General features: G+C 38.5%; 1 protein-coding gene across 1 annotated transcript in view; it reads left to right on the forward strand.

Annotated features, from left to right (window-relative positions):
- Positions 1-4,573: 4,573 nt before the first annotated feature.
- si:ch211-257p13.3 (kinesin-like protein KIFC3) overlaps positions 4,574-21,823 on the forward strand; it is a 42,435-nt gene continuing 25,185 nt past the window's right edge. The window contains exons 1-5 of the mRNA XM_056475424.1: positions 4,574-4,812; positions 4,925-5,111; positions 5,729-5,825; positions 5,938-6,101; positions 11,316-11,568. Of these exons, the coding sequence (XP_056331399.1) occupies positions 5,007-5,111; positions 5,729-5,825; positions 5,938-6,101; positions 11,316-11,568 (619 nt within the window). The 5' untranslated portion in view covers positions 4,574-4,812; positions 4,925-5,006. The remainder of the gene's footprint in view (positions 4,813-4,924; positions 5,112-5,728; positions 5,826-5,937; positions 6,102-11,315; positions 11,569-21,823) is intronic.

Consider the following 21,823-nt stretch of genomic DNA (forward strand, 5'->3'; position numbering starts at 1 on the left):
TTTATCATTGTTAAATGACAAGTAGGTCCTGGTAGGGATGCATAACTCCTCACAGAAACTGATGTATGATGTTACAGTCTCTGTGAGCTCGTCCAGATCTGTGGCTGCAGCTTCAAAAACATTCCAGTCAGTGCATTCAAAACAGGCTTGTAAGACCTGCTCTGTGTCGTTGGTCCATCTCTTGACTCCTTAATACTGGCTTCGTAGTTTTAAGTTTTTGCCTGTAAGTTGGTATAAGATGAACCAGGCAGTGATCGGAGAGTCCTAGAGCTGCTCTGGCGACGGAGTGATATGCATCCTTTATTGTGGTGTAGCAATGGTCCAAAATGTTATTTCCTCTGGTGGGGCATGTAATGTGCTGTTTGAATTTAGGCAACTCATGTGTGAGTTTTGCCTGATTAAAGTCCCCAAGTATGATAAAAACAGAGTCCGGGTGTTGTTCTGTCTCTGTGATCAGATCAGCCAGCTGTTGCAGCGCAGTACTCACGTGTGCTTGCGGTGGAATGTAAACACAGACGAGAATGAACGAGGAAAACTCTCTTGGTGAATAAAACGGCTTACAGTTAATGAAAAGCACTTCCACATCAGGACAGCACATCTTCTTTAACACAGTTACATCCGTACACCACCTTCTGTTGATGTAAAAGCATGTCCCACCACCACGCGTTTTGCCCGTTGACTCCATATCGCGATCTGCTCTGTACAGCTGAAAGTCCGGTAGGTTTAATGCACTGTCCGGAATGGCTTCGTTTAGCCAGGTTTCCGTAAATCACAGGACAGCAGAGTTGTTAAAGTTCTTGTTTTTGCATGTGAGCAGAAGTAGTTCGTCCATTTTGTTAGGAGGAGAGCGGAGATTCGCCAGATGGATGCTGGGCAGCGCCGTTCTGAAGCCGCGCTGTCTTAGCCTGACGAGCGCGCCGGCTCGCTTCCCACGCTTGCGCGTCTTGTAGCGTTTCCACAATACGGCTGATCCGCCGACTACAATGTTCCGCAAAATGCCACAAAAATCAAAATCCAGTTTTTGATTAGTTGGTGTGCACTGCCGAATGTCCAGCAGCTCGTCCCTGGTGTAACTGATCGTGTTTGATAAACATTAAACAGGACAGACTAACAAAAACAGTGCAAACACTGAAGAGCTCCACACCGAAGCGGCCATCCACGGCGCCATCTTGATGAGGTTCAGCGGTTCAAAACGTGCAGATCTAGGATTGGCCATAGCCCACCGCTCTTTTTGGGCACGATGAAGTACGGGCTGTAAAACCCGCGCTCCATCTTGGCTGGAGGGACTGGCTCGATTGCATCCTTCGCCAGGAGGACAGCAATCTCCTCTCGCAAGACAGGGGTGGATGCAGGGCTGACCCTGGTGAAATACACGCCCGTGAACCTGAGAGGCCGTTTCGCGAACTGAATCGCATAGCCGAGTCTGATCGTATGGATGAGCCATTGCGATGGGCTGGCCCGCACTAACCAGGCAGGCAGAGCCCCCGCAAGTGGTCCCACCCGCACGATTGCTGATGTGCCAGTGGCCCGTCTCAGGGACGCTTCGCGGTCCGTTTACCGAACTTAGCGGCGCCCTGGGTGGGGGACGCTGGTTGCCTGCGCGATGCTCGGCGCAGCCGCGTGGCCGGAGGCGCAGGCGGATGCAGCAGGGCAAAGCTGCAGGCAGGCATCCTCGGTGAAAAAGCAGTGGATGTGGATGGTGGCGGGGGGGGAGTGGTCATACAATCCCGCCGATAGAGACATCGCCCATCGCCTCCGAATGCTCTATCACCGGCGTGAATTCCTGGGCAAATTTACCGACGGTGTCGCCGAACAGGCCAGCCTGGAATATGGGTAAATTAAGAAAGCGAACTTTGTCAACGCCACGCACACATCGCCAGGTTTAGTCTGAGGTGGCGTTCCTGAATCACGCATGTGATCATCGTCCTTCCCAGGGCACACACAGCCGACTTTTTTTTATTTATTTATTTTTTTTATTTATTTTTTTATTTTATAATTTTTTTTTTAAGAGCAAAGTCGGTTGCGGTATAGAGCTCATGCTCAGTCTTGGGTCGGAACCATCCTCGTGCAGCCGGGCCAGCGCCTGCGCTTAGTAGCGCTGGTAGGTGGCCATAGCTGCAAGGTGACGGCGAAGGCGCACGCAGCACACTGTGCCCATCCAGGAAGAAGGGGATGGGGAGGCTTAGAAGGTCTTGCCTTCATCCTCCACATCACACCCCTCTAATCGGTCCGGCCGCGGGGCTGGGGGATAAACCATCTCCAGAGCCACGGCTGAAGCAGCCTGGGGAAGCACAGCCTCAAAGTCTGCTTCTAGATTCGACACCGCGCTCATCATCCCGGAGGGAGCGAGCGGGTTCGAATCTTCATCAGACCTTGACAGCCCACCCTCCAAGGATGGAGAGGATGGAAGCGCACGCAGATCGGGCAGAAAAAAGTGCCCTTAAGACTGCGTAAGTTTACTGTGCACTTCTGGGAAGAAGGGGACGGGAGGCTTTAAAGGTCTTGTCTCCTTATATCCTCAGCATAACACCCACCTAGTCGGTCCGGCCGCGGGGCTGGGGGATAAACCATCACCAGACCCACGGCCGAAGCAGCCCGAGAAAGCACGGCCATCATGTCTGCTTTTTAGATGGCAACGCCGCGCTCTCCACCCCGGAGGGAGGGAGCGAGCGGGCTCGCATCCTCATCAGACAATGACAGCGCATCCTCCGATGCAGCGATGGACATCTGACCCCCGGTGTCATCATGTGAGAGAGCGACCATCCAAGGACGGAGCGCTTCTCTTCACCTGAAGCTTGGATGGAGCGCGTGGAGGAGCGAGAGGTCCGCAGCCCGAGGGCGGCGAATTTACTCCCACTGAAACCCTCAGATCTGCCCGAGTGCCAACCGCAGTGCGGGTGAGAACTGGGGTGGGTGGCTCTTTTGCAAGAGGGAGCTGCGATCTTTACTGCGCAACAGACATGACATCACAGTGATGGCATGTACTGCCCACGAGCACCACATTAACATGCTGGACCTCCAGACATGAAACGCTGTGCTCGTGCCCATCATCCGGGGATAGGAAACCACCGCATCCAGAAATGTGTCGGAGTGACGTCTTGAAAAAGACGCGCTGCACGACCGTGTTGCTCTTTAAGGAAAGCTACAAACCGCTCTTGGAGGGCCGGACCCAAAGGATGCCAGGCAAGGGAGAAAAACCCAGCTCGACCATCTGCCACTGTGTATACGCGCTCTGGACCGGGAGAAGCTGCTTCTCGATCTCTCTCTGTAGACACAGGTTGGAGATACCCTCAAAGACTCTCAGAAGCTTTGTGAAAGGCTCTGAAAGCGAAAGGATGTCGAGCATGGCACTGGCTGCGTCTTTATAGCGTGACTGATTGTCATTGACGCCAGCTGTGCACGCTGACGCTGCCAACTCATTGGCATATTATTGGCCCGTTTTTATACTCTTTCAGATGATTGGTTTCTGACGAAATCCCCATAGTGGAAGTTTCCACATAGCATTGGAGTTCCCCATCCGAAGGGGAACATTTTAATATTATTTTAGCCTAGAGTAAACATTTTAATTATTTTATTATTGATAATAATAGATCACAGGAAAAAAAAGCAACTCTATCTCATCACGTGACCAGCACACATGCACGACTGATTGGTTGAACCATTGTATCATAAGCTCCACCTTAGTTGACCCTGGAACACTTGGAACTCAGGACGTGCAATATCATTGCAAGAACACTGCAATATCAGGATGTGCATTTCCTTCATTAGTTCACTATTATAGACCACTTAAAGTGACAATGAGTGAGCTTTTATAGCCTTTTCTGTACCAAATGATTAATAACTACTGCCCAACCTGCTGAAAAAAGAGCTTAAACCAGCCTAAAATGGTTGGCTGGTTTTAGCTGGTCAAACAGCTGGTTTTAGAGGGGTTTTGGCCATTTTCAGACTGGTTTCCAGCCTGGTCTTAGCTGGAAATGACTAGCTAAAACCATCTTGACCAGCCTGGTTTAAGCTGGACATAGCTGGTTTTGGCTGGCCTAGTAAGCTGGTTTTAGCTGGTCATCTCCCAGCCTGACCAGCTAAGACCAGCTTGGAAATGGCTGAAAACCAGCCTGGAATGGCTAAAACCCCTTTAAAAACCAGCCAACCAGCCTAGCCTGGTTTAAGCTGTTTTAATTTGTTTTTTCAGCAGGGCAAAACACATTATTGACGAATAATCAACCAAGAATAATCAACCACACAATAACATGCTAAAATAGTCCAGCAACCTTCCACATAACCTTAAATACCAGTTTTTGCACCTCTGAAAAACCATATCAAAAATCTAATTATTTTCAACACAGTCTAAAAGATCATCATCAGACTTGATCTGAGTTTGTGTTAATTCCCAGTCATGCAGTGGTAGAATCTATGAAATAAATTCTATAGATTCCAGCCTGCTCTGTGTTATTCTTCATCATAAAATGGACGTCACTTAGTGATATCATATATGACTTCCTGTTCTTCCTCTTTTATCAACCTCCTTCAGTTTCACCTCACCACCACTGCAGTGCACAACAGAGAGAGAGAGAGAGAGAGAGAGGAAGGGGGAGGAGAGAGATGATATTAGGAGAGAAGAAAGAGGAGGAGAAAAAGAAGGAGGAGGGGAAAAGAAAGCCAGGAATAGCAGCTTGGACAGATGTGCAGAATCAAGAGCTGGTGTTGCCATCCAAACCCCCAGAACACTGGCGAACAGACACAAACACTCCTGCGGTATCACCATGTAGTTCTGAAAAAAGCAGAATGCGGGGACTGCAGGGTCCACCTCAGATGGTAAGGCTGGAATAGCATCGTTTTGTGGAGCATGGCAACAATGGGAATGTCATCCGTGCTGGATTTGCATCTGGAGTAGGGGTTTAATAACACTTGTCTGATTGTGTTTCAGAGTGAGAAGAGCAGAGGGATGCTGTGAAGCCAAAGCGTGTAATTCCAGCCGCTGTCTTTGGAACATCCGCACATAAGGAAACATGTATGCCTTCTATTCTCTGCTGGTCTACATCTTTTACACCGTCTTTAAAAAAGAGGAGGAGGAGGAGGCAGCGCTCGAGGGGGCGTCTGGAGAATCCCCTGAGGTATGTGTGGCCGCAGTGAGTGCTAATATATGCATTGCCTGTTGTTTGCTTAAAATACATGCAAACAGATCTTGGACCAGAACTGTGAGAAAGAAAAAAAGGAAAAATAAAGAAAAGTGTTATTTTTCAGTGTATTGAAAAAAAAATTATGTAAATATTTATATGTAAATATTTTTAAATTAATATTATTTGCTAATAATTATTGTAAAATATTTATTGATAAAATGAAATAAAATAATATATATATATATATATATATATATATATATATATATATATATATATATATATATATATATATATATATGTGTGTGTGTGTGTGTGTGTGTGTGTGTGTGTGTGTGTGTGTGTGTGTGTGTGTGTAACTTATTAGATATATATATGCATAATCCAGTCATCATCTGAATAAAAACACTCTTGTTATCATACATATTGTTCACTATAATAAATATACATATATTAGTGTGTAAAAATATTATAGTCAACATATAAACAAGAATGTTTTCATTCAGCTGACGACTGGAATATGCACGCATGCACAGTCACGTATTTCATGTCCTCACTGGTGCCTTTAACACCTTCCAATAATCACATTCATCACCCTTTATAACTGACAGGAGCCTGGCCATGTTTCCATGGAAACAGTGAGGAAGGGGAAGGGTAGTCACACACCCAGGTTGGGCAAAAGGGGGTTTGCAAGACTGGCTGATTCAAGTAAGAATGTTTCCATACAGTAATGTTATTCTCTTACATGATGATTTTAAACATGAAATGCTTTGTGTAATTGGCATAGACTGTACAGCTTAAACTCGCTTTTTAATTGCAGGCAGCAGCAGTGATAGTGATGGTGCATCTGTAAGTGATGAAGATGATGAGTTCAATGAAGGTCATGGATTACCTGCTAAAACACCATTAACAGCTTTTCTGTCATTCAAGCAAGAGGCGGAAAAGCGAAGAGTCACTACTTCTCCTGCAGAACCAAGTGAAAAGGTGAAGACCTAAAGTACATCCACATTTGCTATAAGTTTGATGGTGGTGGGGGTTTGGTGAAGGGGTAGATTGTGATATTTGAAGAAAAAAAAAACACGAGCTCTGCATTTTTAACTTTGTGCTTTTTTGTTATATAGTTTTGAAGGTTACCTCTATCTTTGCAGTTTGGGGAGATGCACGATGTGCTATTTTCAAACACTGCAGCAAAAAAGAGAGGCTTTGTCTTGTTTTTAGTCCAGTACCTTAATCTTAGCAGGAAATATTGTGGCGGATTATTTTGTTTGTTTTAATGAAAAACTGATCTAACTTTGACTTATTTTTCTGAAAACAAGGCAATATTTTTTTTTGATTCCTGTTTTTTTCTCCCTTTTTTACTTAAAGAAATAGTTTATCCAAAAATGAAAATTTACTCACCCTTAAGTGGTTTCAAACCTTAAGTTTCTTAATTCTATTGAACACTTATATATATATAACACAACACAATATATATATATATATATATATATATATATATATATATATATATATATATATATATATATATATATATATATATATATATATATATATATATATATAAATATATATATATATATATATATATATATATATATATATAAATATATATATATATATATATATATATATAAATATATATATATATATATATATATATATATATATATATATATATATATATATATATATATATATATATATATATATATATGGCGACGCAGTGGCACAGTAGGTAGTGCTGTCACCTCACAGCAAGAAGGTCACTGGTTCGAGCCTCGGCTGGTTCAGTTGGTGTTTCTGTGTGGAGTTGCATGTTCTCCCTGCATTCGTGTGGGTTTCCACCGGGTGCTTTGTTTTCCCCCACAGTCCAAAGACATGTGGTACAGGTGCATTGGAAAGGCTAAATTGTCAGTAGTTTATGGGTATGAATGAGTATGTATGGATGTTACCCAGTCATGGGTTGCAGCTGGAAGGGCATCCGCTGCATAAAACAAAGTTTGCGGTTCATTCCGCTGTGGTGACCTTGGATTAATAAAGGGACTAAGCTGAAAAGAAAATGAATGAATATATATATATATATATATATATATATATATATATATATATATATATATATATATATATATATATATATATGTATGTATATATATGTATATATATATATATATATATATATATATATATATATATATATATATATATATATATATATATATATATATATATATATATATATATATCAGCTGTCTCTTTATTAATCTAGGGTCGCCACAGCAGAATGAACCACTGTGATGAACCAACGCCAAGTCCATACACACTCATTCACACACATACACTACAGACAAATTAGCTTACCTGATTCACCTATACCACATGTTTTTGGACTGTGGGGGAGACCGGAGTACCCAGAGGAAACCCACGCAAACGCAGGGAGAATATGTAAACTCCACACAGTAATGACAACTGACCCAGCCGGGGCTCGAACCAGCAACATTCTTGCTGTCAAGCGATTGTGCTACCCACTGCGCCACTATGCTGCCTGAGTGTTTATTTGAACTTAAAATAGAACAAAACTTTAAGTAACTTTGAGTAAAATAGATGTAGACTCGTAATGAAAGATGAACCAAGTCAGACTTTTAAGAACCTTATTAGACCTTGGCCAGAGTATGAGAGAGATGCCTTATTTAATTTTTCATGCATTAAAAGGAGTCTGGATGTAAAAGCAGTTGCTACTAACGCTGCAGTACAACCTAATGAACATTTAGAACTGGAGTTTATAGCCTCATATTCATCATTCAGAATTTTCATATGGTTTCTTTATTTCTTATCTCATCTAAAAACTTGGCAGTTGGAATGAGCACTTCAATATTGCAGCACTGATCTATCAGAAATATTGAGATTTAATCAAAACGTGGATTTTTGCATCACTTTCAAACATTTTCAGTACTTTTGTCGAATATTTATCCTGACCTGAACTTCCAGTGACCATACGTGCATCCAAGCACAGTTGCACAGAGACACAGCCTTTTCTTTTCTATTTTATTCTTTCCTTTTTTCCAACTACATTTTGATTTAGATTTTTAGTGCAAAGACAATTTTATAATTATGTAACAAAACCACATACAACATACATTGTGACCAAGGACAACAAAACCAATCATGTTGCAGATATATTTTTGGTAAAAGCCACAAATACATTTTATTTAGTATTTTGAGTCAAAATTATACATTTTTTATTGAACGGCACCTATGATGAAAATCATCTTTTGGAAGCTTGTAGGTATAGTGTGTCCACAGTCATATTGGGGTGATATAAAGACAATAAGTCTCTTTTTTTTATTCCCTGATGTTAAAATAGCATCCAAATACCTCCCATTTTGAGGCATGGGAGTACAGTTTTCCCCGCCCACCGAATTGATTGACAGCCACATATTAACATGTCTCCATAGAAATACATATAATTATATCAATAAGACAAAACGTTCACAAAGCAACTGGGATTAAAAGATCTGTTCAGCTAGCTGTGATCGACAATCATCATCAGATGTGATCAAGAATCAGTTTTACAAATTTAGAATAGAATTTTATTGTCACTGTACACGTATACAACGTACATTATATACAGGGGCGCAACTGCAATTTTAGTGAGGGGTATGCGGGTTCAAGTTTTGCGCCCCCCCCCCCCCCCCCCTTCCTTAACATGCTTTAAACAAATACATTTAGAAGTTCTAAACACAACTTAAAATATATGAAGTAGTAAAAGTATAATTACACTAAGCATGTGATGAGTCAAAGAATTACATCTCATCCCACCCCAAATGATTTCATTTTCCTCACTAAATGAGTATAGCACCTTGACATGCCTTGCTTTTGTATGACATTTGTCAAAACAAAATTATAGATCTGTGAGTCCTAAAGGGCAACATAACTTAAACATGCAATCACTTCTCAAATGCTTACTGTGAGAGGTGTAAGATTTGTCTTTGCATGAATTATTGACTGAAACTGCTATTACACCTTTCACAAAGTTAAATAAAAAAAGACTGTTAAATGTTTAGTGTAAAAAAATAAACAAAGACAAACTGCCCTGAGATGTTCTATTTTATCGCCAAACTTTTTTGTAACTAAAATTAAAATAGTTTTGAGCAAAAAACATTACCAAAGGGGCCGATGTATCTATATGATACATACACTGTAAAAAAAAATCCGTAATTTTACGGTTTATTTCCAGCAGCTGGGGTGCCGGAAAAAGAGTAAAATAATAGCCCTTAAATTACAGAAATGTACCGTAAAATAACAGATATTAAATTACAGAAATGTACCAAAAATTTTAACTTAAGCAAATTTCTGTAATTTAATATTCGTTATTTTATGGTATATTTCTGTAATTTAACGGCTATTATTTTACTTTTTTTCTGGCACCCCAGCTGCCGGAAATAAACGGTAAAATTACCCATTTTTTTTATATATATGGGAATATAATATAATATATAATTTATATAGGTTTTACATTTATATAGTTTACATTTTTTTATCCAGCTGCAATGAATCAATCAAATGGTCAACAGAGGGGGAGGGGAAGTATGATTTTCTTTATTTAATAAAATACAATTATATACTTGTATAAAACGAACGCAAAATAAATATTTTAAACAAAAAAAATATTTATTTATTTTGATTATTTGAAACTTTTAGTAAGGATAATTTCAAAAATAGTTTTGACACAATGGCGCCCCCCCATGTGTGGCGCCCCTATGCGCCGCATATACTGCATACCCCCTTTTTGCGCCTCTGATTATATACATATGCATGCAAATATGTAAATATATTCTTTCATTACAAATCACACTAAACAACAAGTTAGCATACAAATAATTGTAGATGATAAACATTTGTGCAAAAATAGGGGATCAGAGGGATGAGGTGAAGTAAACAGTTCTGGGGTAGATTGAGAGATATATACAAGATATACTATGTAAATGTAAGATGATAAATAAATAGTAGTGCAAAACAGGCGATTAGAAGTGTGAGATGGAGTAAACAATTCTGAAGTAGAACAAGAGACATAAACAATATGTATATATTTAGATGTGTTTTGCAGTGTCCAGTCCATGTGTGTGCATGTATGGGGTCTGTGCATGTGTGAGTTGAACGTTTTTAAAACGACAGTAAAATTGCTGTAATTCATCATCACAGCCACATATCAGCACAATTATAAAAGAAGACACTTCAATCCCGGTTTGTGGACGTTAAATCAGGTTTATTCTGTACATTAACATAACGGTAATCCATACAGCAGTGGATATTATCATGTATCCTGTCACATTTGTTGTGCAAAACCAGTGCAAAGTTAAATGTGTGTGACTCGTCGTTGCAGAAAGGCTTGAATTAATTCCACAACAAATACATCAAATAATCATGTAAAGTTCTTATTGTAGTGTTTCTCACAAACGTTACGTGAGATCTGCTTCCTTCATGTCTGTCACTGTGCTGTTTATCTGATGATGAAGATGCAGACATGCTCTGACAGGCACACACGAATGCTGGGCAGGGAGAAGCAGCTCATTTGCATTAAAGGCACAGGCAACATAACAGCTACAAGGTGCTCAGAGCTGAAAATTCTAACAAATAATCTGATGGGTTTTTTGAGCTGAGACTTTACAGACACATTCTGGAGACACAAAAGACTTATCTTAAATCTGGAAAAAGGGGTAAAATATGTATATAATATATAATATTTTTAATCATTAACCATAGTTGTCCCAAGAAATCGTTAGAATATTCATCAATGATTAATATATTTTGTAAATTTCTTACTTGAAATATATAAAAACCTCATTTTTGATTAATAATAAGCATTGCTTAGAACTTAAATTGGACAAATTTAAACGTTTTTTTTTTCTCAATAATTTTTTTGCACCATCAGATTCCAGATTCAAATAGTCATGTCTCAAGTGAATATTGCACTATCCTTACAAACAATAAAAACTTACTGTATCTATTCAAAAGTAACCCTTATTACTGGTTTTGAGGTCCAGCGTCACATTTGTAGTAGACAAGTGTGAAATAATTTTGGAGTTCACCCATGTGAAATTAGACAACACGAGAAGTTCGAAACTGATTAGTAATCCAGTTAGACGTTTTTATAATTCAATTTTTTTTCTAATTTTGTAACATCTCAAATGTATTTTGCAGGTGTCTGAGTCTCCATTGCTGTCTGTGATGTCACACCTCCTGAGCTTCCTGGAGCAGTATTCGCACCTGCAACAGCTGCAGCAGCAGGCGGATCAGTACCGCCTGCAGCTGCGCAGACACCGAGCGCAGCACCGGAGGAAGATGAAGGCCCTGCGTGCCTCCTACCGACAGCGTCTCCGAGACAAGAACAGTGTGATCAACAGCCTGGAGGAAGTCCTCGCTCAGCAGCAGAGCCCGTCACCTGAATCTGAAGGTGAGATCTTTTGAACATCAATAAATAACTAAAGCTCATTGTGGAGATTTAATCTGACCATATCGATGAGTTTCATTTTAGATGTCACTTTATGTCTATTTATATTTATTGGTAGCACTTTAATTAAAGGGGGTGTTCATAAGACTGACATACTGTAATTATGACATGAATTTTATAACAACATCATTAGACTCAACTACAGTGGTACAAAATTAATTTGTCATTAAAGGGCACCTATGATGCAAAATTAAATTTTGGAAGCTGCTTAGACAGACTTGTGTGTAGGTATAGTGTGTCCACTCTCATATTAGAGTCATATAAACACAAGTGTTTTTGAAAAATTCCTGACAATAAATTAGATCCAAATCTCAGTGATTTTGAGGCCCAAATGATGTATGGTGGTTTCCCCACCCACCGAATTGATTAACAGGCACATATTAATATGTCTCAGTAGTAAAGCATATAAACATGTCCACAGAACAGGATTTGCAAAGAAACTGGGATTAAAATATCTATTCCCACTCTCTGTGATCAGATGTACCTCAATAATAAGTTTTGAAAGTTTAAAACAAACCAGTTTTGGAGTCTGATGAGAAGCAGCTCATTTGCACTTAAAGGTACTGGCTACAAAAACAGGTACACTGTCCTTACACAGGTACACTGTCCCTAAAATGGGCATATTCTGCATTGTATAATAAATAATCTGATACATATTTTGAGTGGAAACTTTACAGACATTCTGGATCTTTTAAAAGGGGTACAATAGGAGCCTTTTAAAATGCCATTAAATATTAATGATTCTGAACAGATTTCGACACATTTACTGAGAAATTGGAATTAGAAATTAATTTTGTTCCAAAAAGTGGTCAGAAAAATATTCATACGTCATAGTGGCCCCATGACAATCATGTTAACATGGTTATGACAGATTTATGGCACATTTTGTTGTCTTGGTAATGTCAAGTTGTCATGACAAAGACAGGTTGTGATGTATTTGGTTATGCTGTCATAACAGAGACATCTCAAAGTCACCTTTGTTTAACAGAGCAAATGACAATTAATGACATAAGCATGACAGAAGCATGCATAAATTCCATATGTCAAAATGTTAATGGTATAACGCCAGTCTTATGAACACCAAGTTCAATAGATTTTGGTGTGTTAATCTTGTGAAGAGAATTTCACATTTTTCTGGAAATATAACCATAAACGTTTGGCTCAATGATGACACACTGAGGTAGACAATGAGGCGAAGTGGCTGGTAGTTTCAGTAATTAAATTATTGACATCGTTGACATGTCTATCTGATGTAAACTGCAATGAGTCAAAGACCATATTTCTAACCATTACAAAAAAGTAACCAGTCCCATCAACTTTCTTGACTGAAAGGGCTTTATATATCATAATCTCCTCTGCCTTTGTATGATATTCAAAGCATGTCTACCTAAATATTTTGTATAATATTAGCAACACATTGTTGCCATTTGATAAAGTAGTTAAGTAAAAGGCTAATGACATTGTTTACCAGTACCATCAGTTGAAGTCAGAATATTAGATATTAGAAATTATTTGCCAAGCGCTTTGTGTTCTAGAGAGCTCAATTGGTTTGTATTTACATGTTTTTGCAGCATTTGGCCATGTAACCACATACAGGTGAATAAATTGATTTATCATATTAGGTGTTTATGGTAGAATCCACTCAATAAAATTCCCGAGTTTATGTTTAGAATTTGGTTCTGCATGCTCACTAATCCTCTCTTCATAACAAAGAAAGTGTAAATGCGATGTAAAGAAACAAATCGTGCAGTGCAGAGTATTCAGTTCAGTGATTATAACCTTGTGAGATGGCGATGAACTGCGAGCGAAAACATTGTAGTGATTATAGAGGCATTACTGTACTGTAATTAATTTAAATTCTTAATACAATAAATGTATTTAGACAAATTTACTTACAGATTTACTCTTGAAATTGCAATAGCCATGTTTCCAATAAAATGGGTTAAGATAATGCATACAAATGTTTACACTTTTTCTTTGTTTGTTGTTGTTTTTTTTTAGTAGTACATAGATCCTGTCCTTAGGACATACTAGAGCCCAGCATGGGCCTTAAATCTAAGCCCTAGCCTGGCCCTGGCCCGAGACACACAAGCTGTAGCCCTGCCCTTGTCCAACAACTTATCAAAATTTTAGGCCCAAGTCCGTCTTTTTTTCCACCAAAAAGCTAATACCGTTACAGCCATTAAAATAGACCAGATTTGTGTTTAATAGAAAGTTGATGTTTTTTATCCAAATAATTTAGGAAAATGTTTGAGTTTTTATTGTTTGATTTTTGAAATGTTTTTTAAAAAGTTTTAGTTTAAGTGACATTGAAATCCAAGCGGTATGTAGTCCACAGTGAGTTTACTCAACTTACAAGTTGTGCATTGTGCATAGCCCGTTGGCTCATCATTTAAAGTTGTCACTATTTGAAAAGTTGACCAGAAGTTTGCCATTTCTCTAGTGATTTTCAGTTTTAAGTTCACCATTGGCAATTTTTCTCTTTATGTTCTTCGTTGCACGTGGCTGGAAATCTGGTGTCACTGGCGCTTCCGGACCGCATGCATTAGATCTCATTAAACTTTTTGTGTTTCTTTTTCTGTTGTTTCTAAAGCAGGCCCAAAGCTTGATTTGTGTGCTAGTTATGATTTGAAAATTGGCCTGAAGCCCGGCCCTAGGGGCATAAAAAGTTGTGCTCTGACGGGCCCGGGCTCAAATGCAGGGTTCTAGGACATACTGTTATTTCTTGTTTTTGTAGTTTTGCGTCAGACATAGTGACCACTTTATCTCACGTGGACAGCCTAAGATTTAATGAGAGCACTGGGAAATAGTGGCTAAAAATAGCAGACTGATGGTTTTAGAAAGTGTGTCTGTCAGTGACCTCAGAGCTGCGGAGGGCATCTGGACTGTCTGGCGGTCTGTTTCTCGTCAGACATCAGCAGGTGTTCCCCTTTCAACTGTTACTCAACTGTCAAGCAGACTCACTTTTAGCCAAGATGTGGGTTAAAAGTGCACGTCTCCTGCAGTAATTCAATGTTATGTACTTGGCTTTGTAGTGCAGTGGATGCACATGATTCTGCCTTCAGGATTTACTGCGCTATATTAAGCTCCAAGGTGTTTTAAAAGAGGTCTGTGATGGCTCCATTACGGTTCATCTAAATGGCAGTTTTGTGTCTGGCATCAGTCCTCATTGAAGTAATCATTTAAAATCAGTCAATCCCATTAACATATGCACTATTCTTGTTTGTCTTTTGAAAGCTGTCAACGCTAAGTGATGGTGAATGGGATTGACTGATTTTAAATGTTTACTTCAATGAGGACACAAAACTGCCATTTATATATTAACTGGAATTGATTATACTTCATAGTTTTTACAGTTTTATACTTCATTTTTGGTGTGAAAGGGTATTTTGTAAGAATTTGTATAGTCATATTTGTACATTTTCACACAATCTGCTTATGGTCCATTAAAGATTAGGTTTTCAGGACAGGACTTTCATGCTTGCTTCTATTACTATTCATTATGTCATCGTTATGACTACTATATTAATCAAGGCAAGGGGAAATAAAGGTGTTATATTGTATATTGGAGCATGTCAGCATTCACACTGTTCTTTGCATACTGATTAGTCAAGTCAAGTTGTCCTACTGTAAGTTTTGCAGGACTAAAAGATCTGCGAAGTGTTGCATAATGTTCTGATGCAGTTGTGTTTGAGTCAGCCATCTTTCTGCAGTCATTTTCTCTGCAGTAGCATTCACATTGTGCATAATTACAAACCCTTCAATAGCAATTATCCTCAGCTGTGACTTGAAAGGGGGCAAGGGGATTCAAGTCTATTTCATGGTTTTAAGATTCCTCCTAAAAATAATCAGGGATTGGTAAAATGTCTATTATTATTTAACTGACTTCAGAAATCCTGACCTGAATATTTTATTTAAAGATAGATTGTGTAAAGTTTAAAGTTGTTCTAATTTGGATACAAAGTAGCTTGAAAAGCTTGAAATTAAAAATGTACGCTTCAATTAAATGTCATGCTGTAAATCAGACAGACAGATACATGTAATAGATAGAAGATACTGTAGTAGAAGTGGTTAAGATTTTCAAATAAATTGCTTCAGTATGATTGGTAATATGCTATGATAGTATGACTTAACATGTAGCTAACATCTTTTATTATTTTGCTAACAAGAATTCAAATATCTAGATCTTTGGCTCGATACGGAATTGTCCTTTAAACCTCTCCGAGGTTCTCTTTATCATTCTATTAACTGTTTTTCATTACAAGTACACTGAAAAAAATTATTTAAAGATGATTCCTTGGATTTACTAAATGATTTTAAGTTAAGTAATTGTAAACAGTTTATTTAAGCTGAATTTAAACCAACAAATTAAGTTGAACATTCCTAAATTGAATTTGTTTGCTTAAATTCAACACGAATAAATAGTTTGCAACAATTTTGCAGACATCATTTTTTTTCAGTGTAGGAAAATGACTTATTTTCTCAATTAATTTTTCCTATTATTGATTATGCTGATATTATTTCAAGTTCAAGTTCATTTATTATAGAAATAAGACTAGAGAAACGACTGAAAAAAATGTAAAAATGTAGGGAAGCGCGGGGCACAAAGTAACGCGGGGTTAAATGTAACACAGAGTTTGAAGGTATTTGCTCAGGGTTAACTATGGCATGCTTCCGAGGTTTTCACCACAGTGTCAGCAGACGTCTTCCTGCCAATTATGAAAAAATTTCTGCAAAATTTGAATGAGAAACACCAGCCTGATATCACGAGAAAACGTACGTTTTTTACGTTTGGTCAGTTGAGTGGCGACTTCGTACGAGTTCAGTCGTACGAAATTGTACGATTTTAAAAAGGAGGCATGGCTACTAACCCCACCCCTAAACCCAACCGTCTTTGGGGGATAAGCAAATTGTACTAAATTGTATGAATTAGATCGTATGAATTCGTACGAATTAGCCACTAAATCAAAAGGTTACGAATTGCCGTGAGATTGTGTTGGAAACACAGGAGAAACCATTTTTGCAGCATAAAAGTATTTTTTATTACACTCGATATATTTTTATTTTTAAAAAATCTGTGAAAGTATGTATGTAAAATCGTAAATTATTGTGATCACCGCCTTCTAGGCTAAAAGATGAAACCATTGTCAAAGATGTAAGAAACACACAGTGACTGCTAGCCAGTTTTGAGGAAAATATGACAGTGGGGTTAGTTGTAACATGGTGTTAGAATTAGGCCATATACTGTTGGACATCAATTAAACAAACAAAATAATTTTTTGAATTTTGAGTGTAATGTTGAGAACTTTTTAAATAAAAATGTTTTTTAATTTTAAATATTGTTTTAATAGAAAAAAATATTTTATTGCTAATAATGTTAATAAATGCATTTTATAATAATGGATAAATGAATAATAATGCAAATAGATTAAAATGTGTTTATCCAATAAACAAATAACTACATAAACATACTGTGCTATGTAGAATAAAAAAGAAATGAGCCAGTTACTGAGGAAATCTAGCTCCTATTTAAAGTAAACAGAAATTAAATTAACTGTGTGAAATCTGCCTTTGTAAGCATGTTTTACAACCAACCCCCTGTCTGTTACAACTTGCCCCGCAGGTAAATAGTAACATTTTTACTACTGGCACTTTTGGCAGTACTGCACAGAAACCATAGGTCCGGCGATCAGAATTTCAGAGCTCATTTGTAGGGGAGGCTTGTGTTTTGTTGGTAAAAAAAAAATTACTTTGTTCATTGTTTGACCAAAACCAAAAAGTGTTACTTTGTGCCCCGCTCTCCCCTAGCAGTAGAAAGGACTATTAAAATAATATTAAAAGGCCAAGCTAAAAAGGTATGTTTTAAAGAGTGATTTAAAAATAAATAGTGATGGAGCCATTCTAATCTCAAGGGGCAAGGTGTTCCATAACCGAGGACCCACCACAGAAAAAGCTCTGTCCCCTCTACATTTCAGTCTGGACTGAGGATCTAAAAGAAGATTTTGATCACTTGATTTAAGAGTTCTCATGGGAGTGTGAAAGTGCAACAACTTTGAGAGATGGGGCTAGATTATGAAGGGATTTATACATCAGTAAAATAACTTTAAAATCAATTCTGAATTAGACGGGCAGCCAATGGAGGTGCCTTAAAAGAGTGGTAATGTGGTCATATTTTCTGCTATTACAGATAACAATACATCTGATATTAATTTAAAACCTTTAAATACTGTCTTCAACTCATTATGTAGGTTTGTTTTAAGATGTCTGCATAGAACCCATCATTGTATATTATATGAATCTCTTGGTTTGCTTCAACTTAAGTTCCCGTCTTTCTTTAGATCAATTAAGACATTTGGTCTGTTCAGGACCAAATTATTATTTATTTGAATATCAAATTGTTTGTACTTTTGATTATATGTTTTTGTTTGCTTAGGCTTTAGACTGTGGGAAGTGTTTCAAGTGAAGTGTGCTGCATGTTTGTTTGTTTTGTTTAGCTGTATGTTTGTTATGATGTGGAATCAGAATTATTAAACCCCTTTGAATTTTTTTTTCCCAAATATTTCCCAAATGATGTTTAACAGAGCAATGAAATTTTCACAGTATGTCTGATAATATTTTTTCTTCTGGAGAAAGTCTTGTTTGTTTTATTTAGGCTTGAATAAAAGCAGTTTTTTATTTTTTAAAAACCATTTTAAGGTCAAAATTATCAGCCCCTTTAAGCTATATTTCTTTCGATAGTCTACAGAACAAACAATCGTTATACAATAACTTGCCTAATTACCCTAACCCCCCTAGTTAACCTAACTAACCTAGTTAAGCCTTTAAATGTCACTTTAAGCTGTATAGAAGTGTCTTGAAAAATATCTAGTCAAATATTATTTACTGTCATCAAGGCAAAGATAAAAGAAAACAGTTACTAGAAATTAGTTATTAAAACTATTATGTTTATAAATCATATGTGTTTTTAATGTGTTGAAAAAATCTCTGTTAAACAGAAATTGAAAAAAAAAACGGGGCTAATAATTCAGGCGGTTTAATAATTCTGACTTCAACTGTACTTCTTAGGGACCCTCTCGAAAATGAGATGGTTCATCTCAAGGGGCTATCCCATTTAATAAATTCAAATTCTAACAAGTCCAAAGCTACCTCTTAAGCTTGATAGATAGATAGACAGACACACAGATATTATTTTGAAAACATGTACCCTCATGACACCCACATGTCTCCTGAAATGAACATTCATCCATTAGCTAACTGAAATACATGTTAATCAGAGGATCAGATGGCTAAATGACATGCGTTTGTTGATCCTGAGACATAAAAATATCCGTCTGCTCGGCTGGCACATGCCTACAGGACTTGGCTTGTTCTGTGCGGCTCTCAGAGATGAATAAAACATTGTGAGAGCTGCCCCTCTTACAAATGCAAGTGCGCTTACAAGTACTAGCAGTGCTCAGCCTCACGTGCACCACAGTTTGAAGCATTGATAGTTTTGGGGCAAATGTTCAGCTCGCTAACTAAAAACTGAATCTACAATGCATGCAACAAATAAGTGATTACCTTTACCCCCACACATCATTTACAATATCAAGTAAAGCAATGTTGATGTATAACTTGAATGCGAATCATTTACGTTTTTAAGTGAAGCACATAACAAATAACTGTTGTATTTTTAAATTTAATTCTTTCTGGTTTTCAAATCTGATTGCCTGACAGCCGTGCAAGATTCTGATAGTATCAGAACTGTTCCAGGGGGGTTGGAAATGATCATTGTTGTAATTTCATTAGAAAACATTGTGGCCAATCAAATGCAGCCTGGGGGAGGCATCTTAATAATCCCCCGTGTTTTGTCCTGATAGGCCTGTTTTTCACCTTAATTGGTGTTTTTAACCGGGATGGTGTTTGAGGCACATGGTATGCCATTACCATGTACTGAATTCTTATTCAGCTACGCTCTGTATCCATAGCACTTCACTTTTTCCACATTTTTTTATGTTACAGCCTTATTCCAAAATGGATTAAATTCATTTATTTCCTCAACAATGTACACACAATACCCCATAATGACAATGTGAAAAAAGATTTTTTGAAATTGTTGCAAGTTTATTAAAAATAAAAAACCTGAAAAATCACATCTACATAAGTATTCACAGCCTTTGCTCAATATTTTGTTGATGCACCTTTGGCAGCAATTACAACCTCGAGTCTTTTTGAATATGATGCCACAAGCTTGGCACACCTGTCTTTGGGACTTTTTGCCCATTCTTCTTTGCAGTACCTCTCAAGCTCTATCAGGTTGGATGGGAAGCGACGGTGTACTGCCTTTTTCAGATCTCTCCAGAGATGTTCAATAGGATATAGGTCTGGGCTCTGGCTTGGCCACTCAAAGACATTCACTGAATTGTTGTGAAGCCACTCCATTGATATTTTGGCGGTGTGCTTTGGGTCACTGTCATGCCGGAAGATGAACCGTTGCCCCAGTCTGAGGTCAAGAGCACTCTGAAGCAGGTTTTCATTCAGGATGTCTCTGTACAATGCTGCATTTATCTTTCCCTCTATCCTGACTAGTCTTCCAGTTCCTGCTGCTGAAAAACATCCCCACGGCATGATGTTGCCACCACCATGCTTCACTGTAGGGATGTTATTAGTGAGATGATGAGCGGTGCTGGGGAGTGGCTTCAGTCTGGCCACTCTACCATACAGACCTGATTGTTGGATTGCTGCACAGATGGTTGTCCTTCTGTAAGGTTCTCCTCTCTCCACAGAAGAACGCTGGAGCTCAGACAGAGTGACCATCGGGTTATTGATCACCTCCCTGACTAAGGCCCTTCTCCTCCGATCACTCAGCATAGATGGCCAGGCAGGTCTAGGAAGAGTCCTGGTGGTTCCAAACATCTTCCACTTACGGATGATAGAGGCCACTGTGCTCATCGGAACATTCAGAGCAGCAGAAATGTTTCTCTAACCTTCCCCAGCCTTGTGCCTCGAGACAATCCTGTCTCAGAGGTCTACAGACAATTCCTTTGTCTTCATGCTTGGTTTGTGCTTTAACATGCACTGTCAACCCTGGGACCTTTATATAGACAGATGTATGCCTTTTCAAATCATGTCCAATCAACTGAATTTACCACAGGTGAACTCCAATTAAGCTGCTGAAACATCTCAAGAGTGATCAGTGGAAACAGAATGTACCTGAGCTGATTTAGAGCGTCACGTCAAAGGCTGTGAGTACTTATGTACATGTGATTTTTCAGGTTTTTCATAAATTTGCAACAGTTTCAAAAAATCTTTTATTCACATTGTCATTATGGGGTATTGTGTGGAGAATTTGGAGGAAATAAATTAATTTTGGAAGCACTATGAATACTTTTCGGATGCACTGTATGGGACCTTTAAATATTGGTGCCGGGATGCAGCAAGTCCAGAGACTGTAGTTTACACCATGATTTGTTTTTAAGATTTGCTTTAAAGTATGAGAGGACTAATCAGTGGTCATAAATGACTATTGAGTTTTCTCAATTTAAATGAGGCTTGGACCTGGAAATAGTATTTCCATCATTAAAAGCATTCAAATCATCTTTACACAATAAAAATAATTAAGAAGTGTGCGGTGACCAAACAGTTGCACAGCTAGGATACTGGTTCTCAGTTACGTTTGTTTGCTGACAATTATTTCCCCATGGGCGATGCAGTGGCGCAGTAGATAGCACGATCACCTCACAGCAAGAAGGTCACTGGTTCGAGCCTCGGCTGGGTCAGTTGGCAGTTATGTGTGGAGTCCAAAGACATGTCCTATAGGTTAAATGGGTAAGCTTAATTGTCCGTAGTTTGTATGTGTGAATGAGTGTGTATGGATGTTTCCCAGTGATGGGTTCCAGCTCGAAGGGCATCCACTGCGTAAAACATATGCTGGATAATTTGGTGGTTCATTCCACTGTGGCGACTCCAGATTAATAAAGGGACTAAGCTGGAAAAAATGATTGTATTTCCCCATGAATATCAATCAGATATCACAGAAAGCTGTTACAAATTTTGATAGTTTTTCTTTTCTTTGCATTTGGACCCGTTTCTCCATCACGTTTGTTCCACATCACGTTTCCTGTGGCGTCCCCGTGAGCAAGGCTCCATTCATCCATCCCAGCAATCCCCTCGCTCCCCCTAAGAGACTGATGGAGCAGATCGGAAAGCGCCTGCCTCA

This window comes from Danio aesculapii, chromosome 16 (assembly GCF_903798145.1).
Source record: "Danio aesculapii chromosome 16, fDanAes4.1, whole genome shotgun sequence".
Classification (NCBI taxonomy): domain Eukaryota; kingdom Metazoa; phylum Chordata; class Actinopteri; order Cypriniformes; family Danionidae; genus Danio; species Danio aesculapii.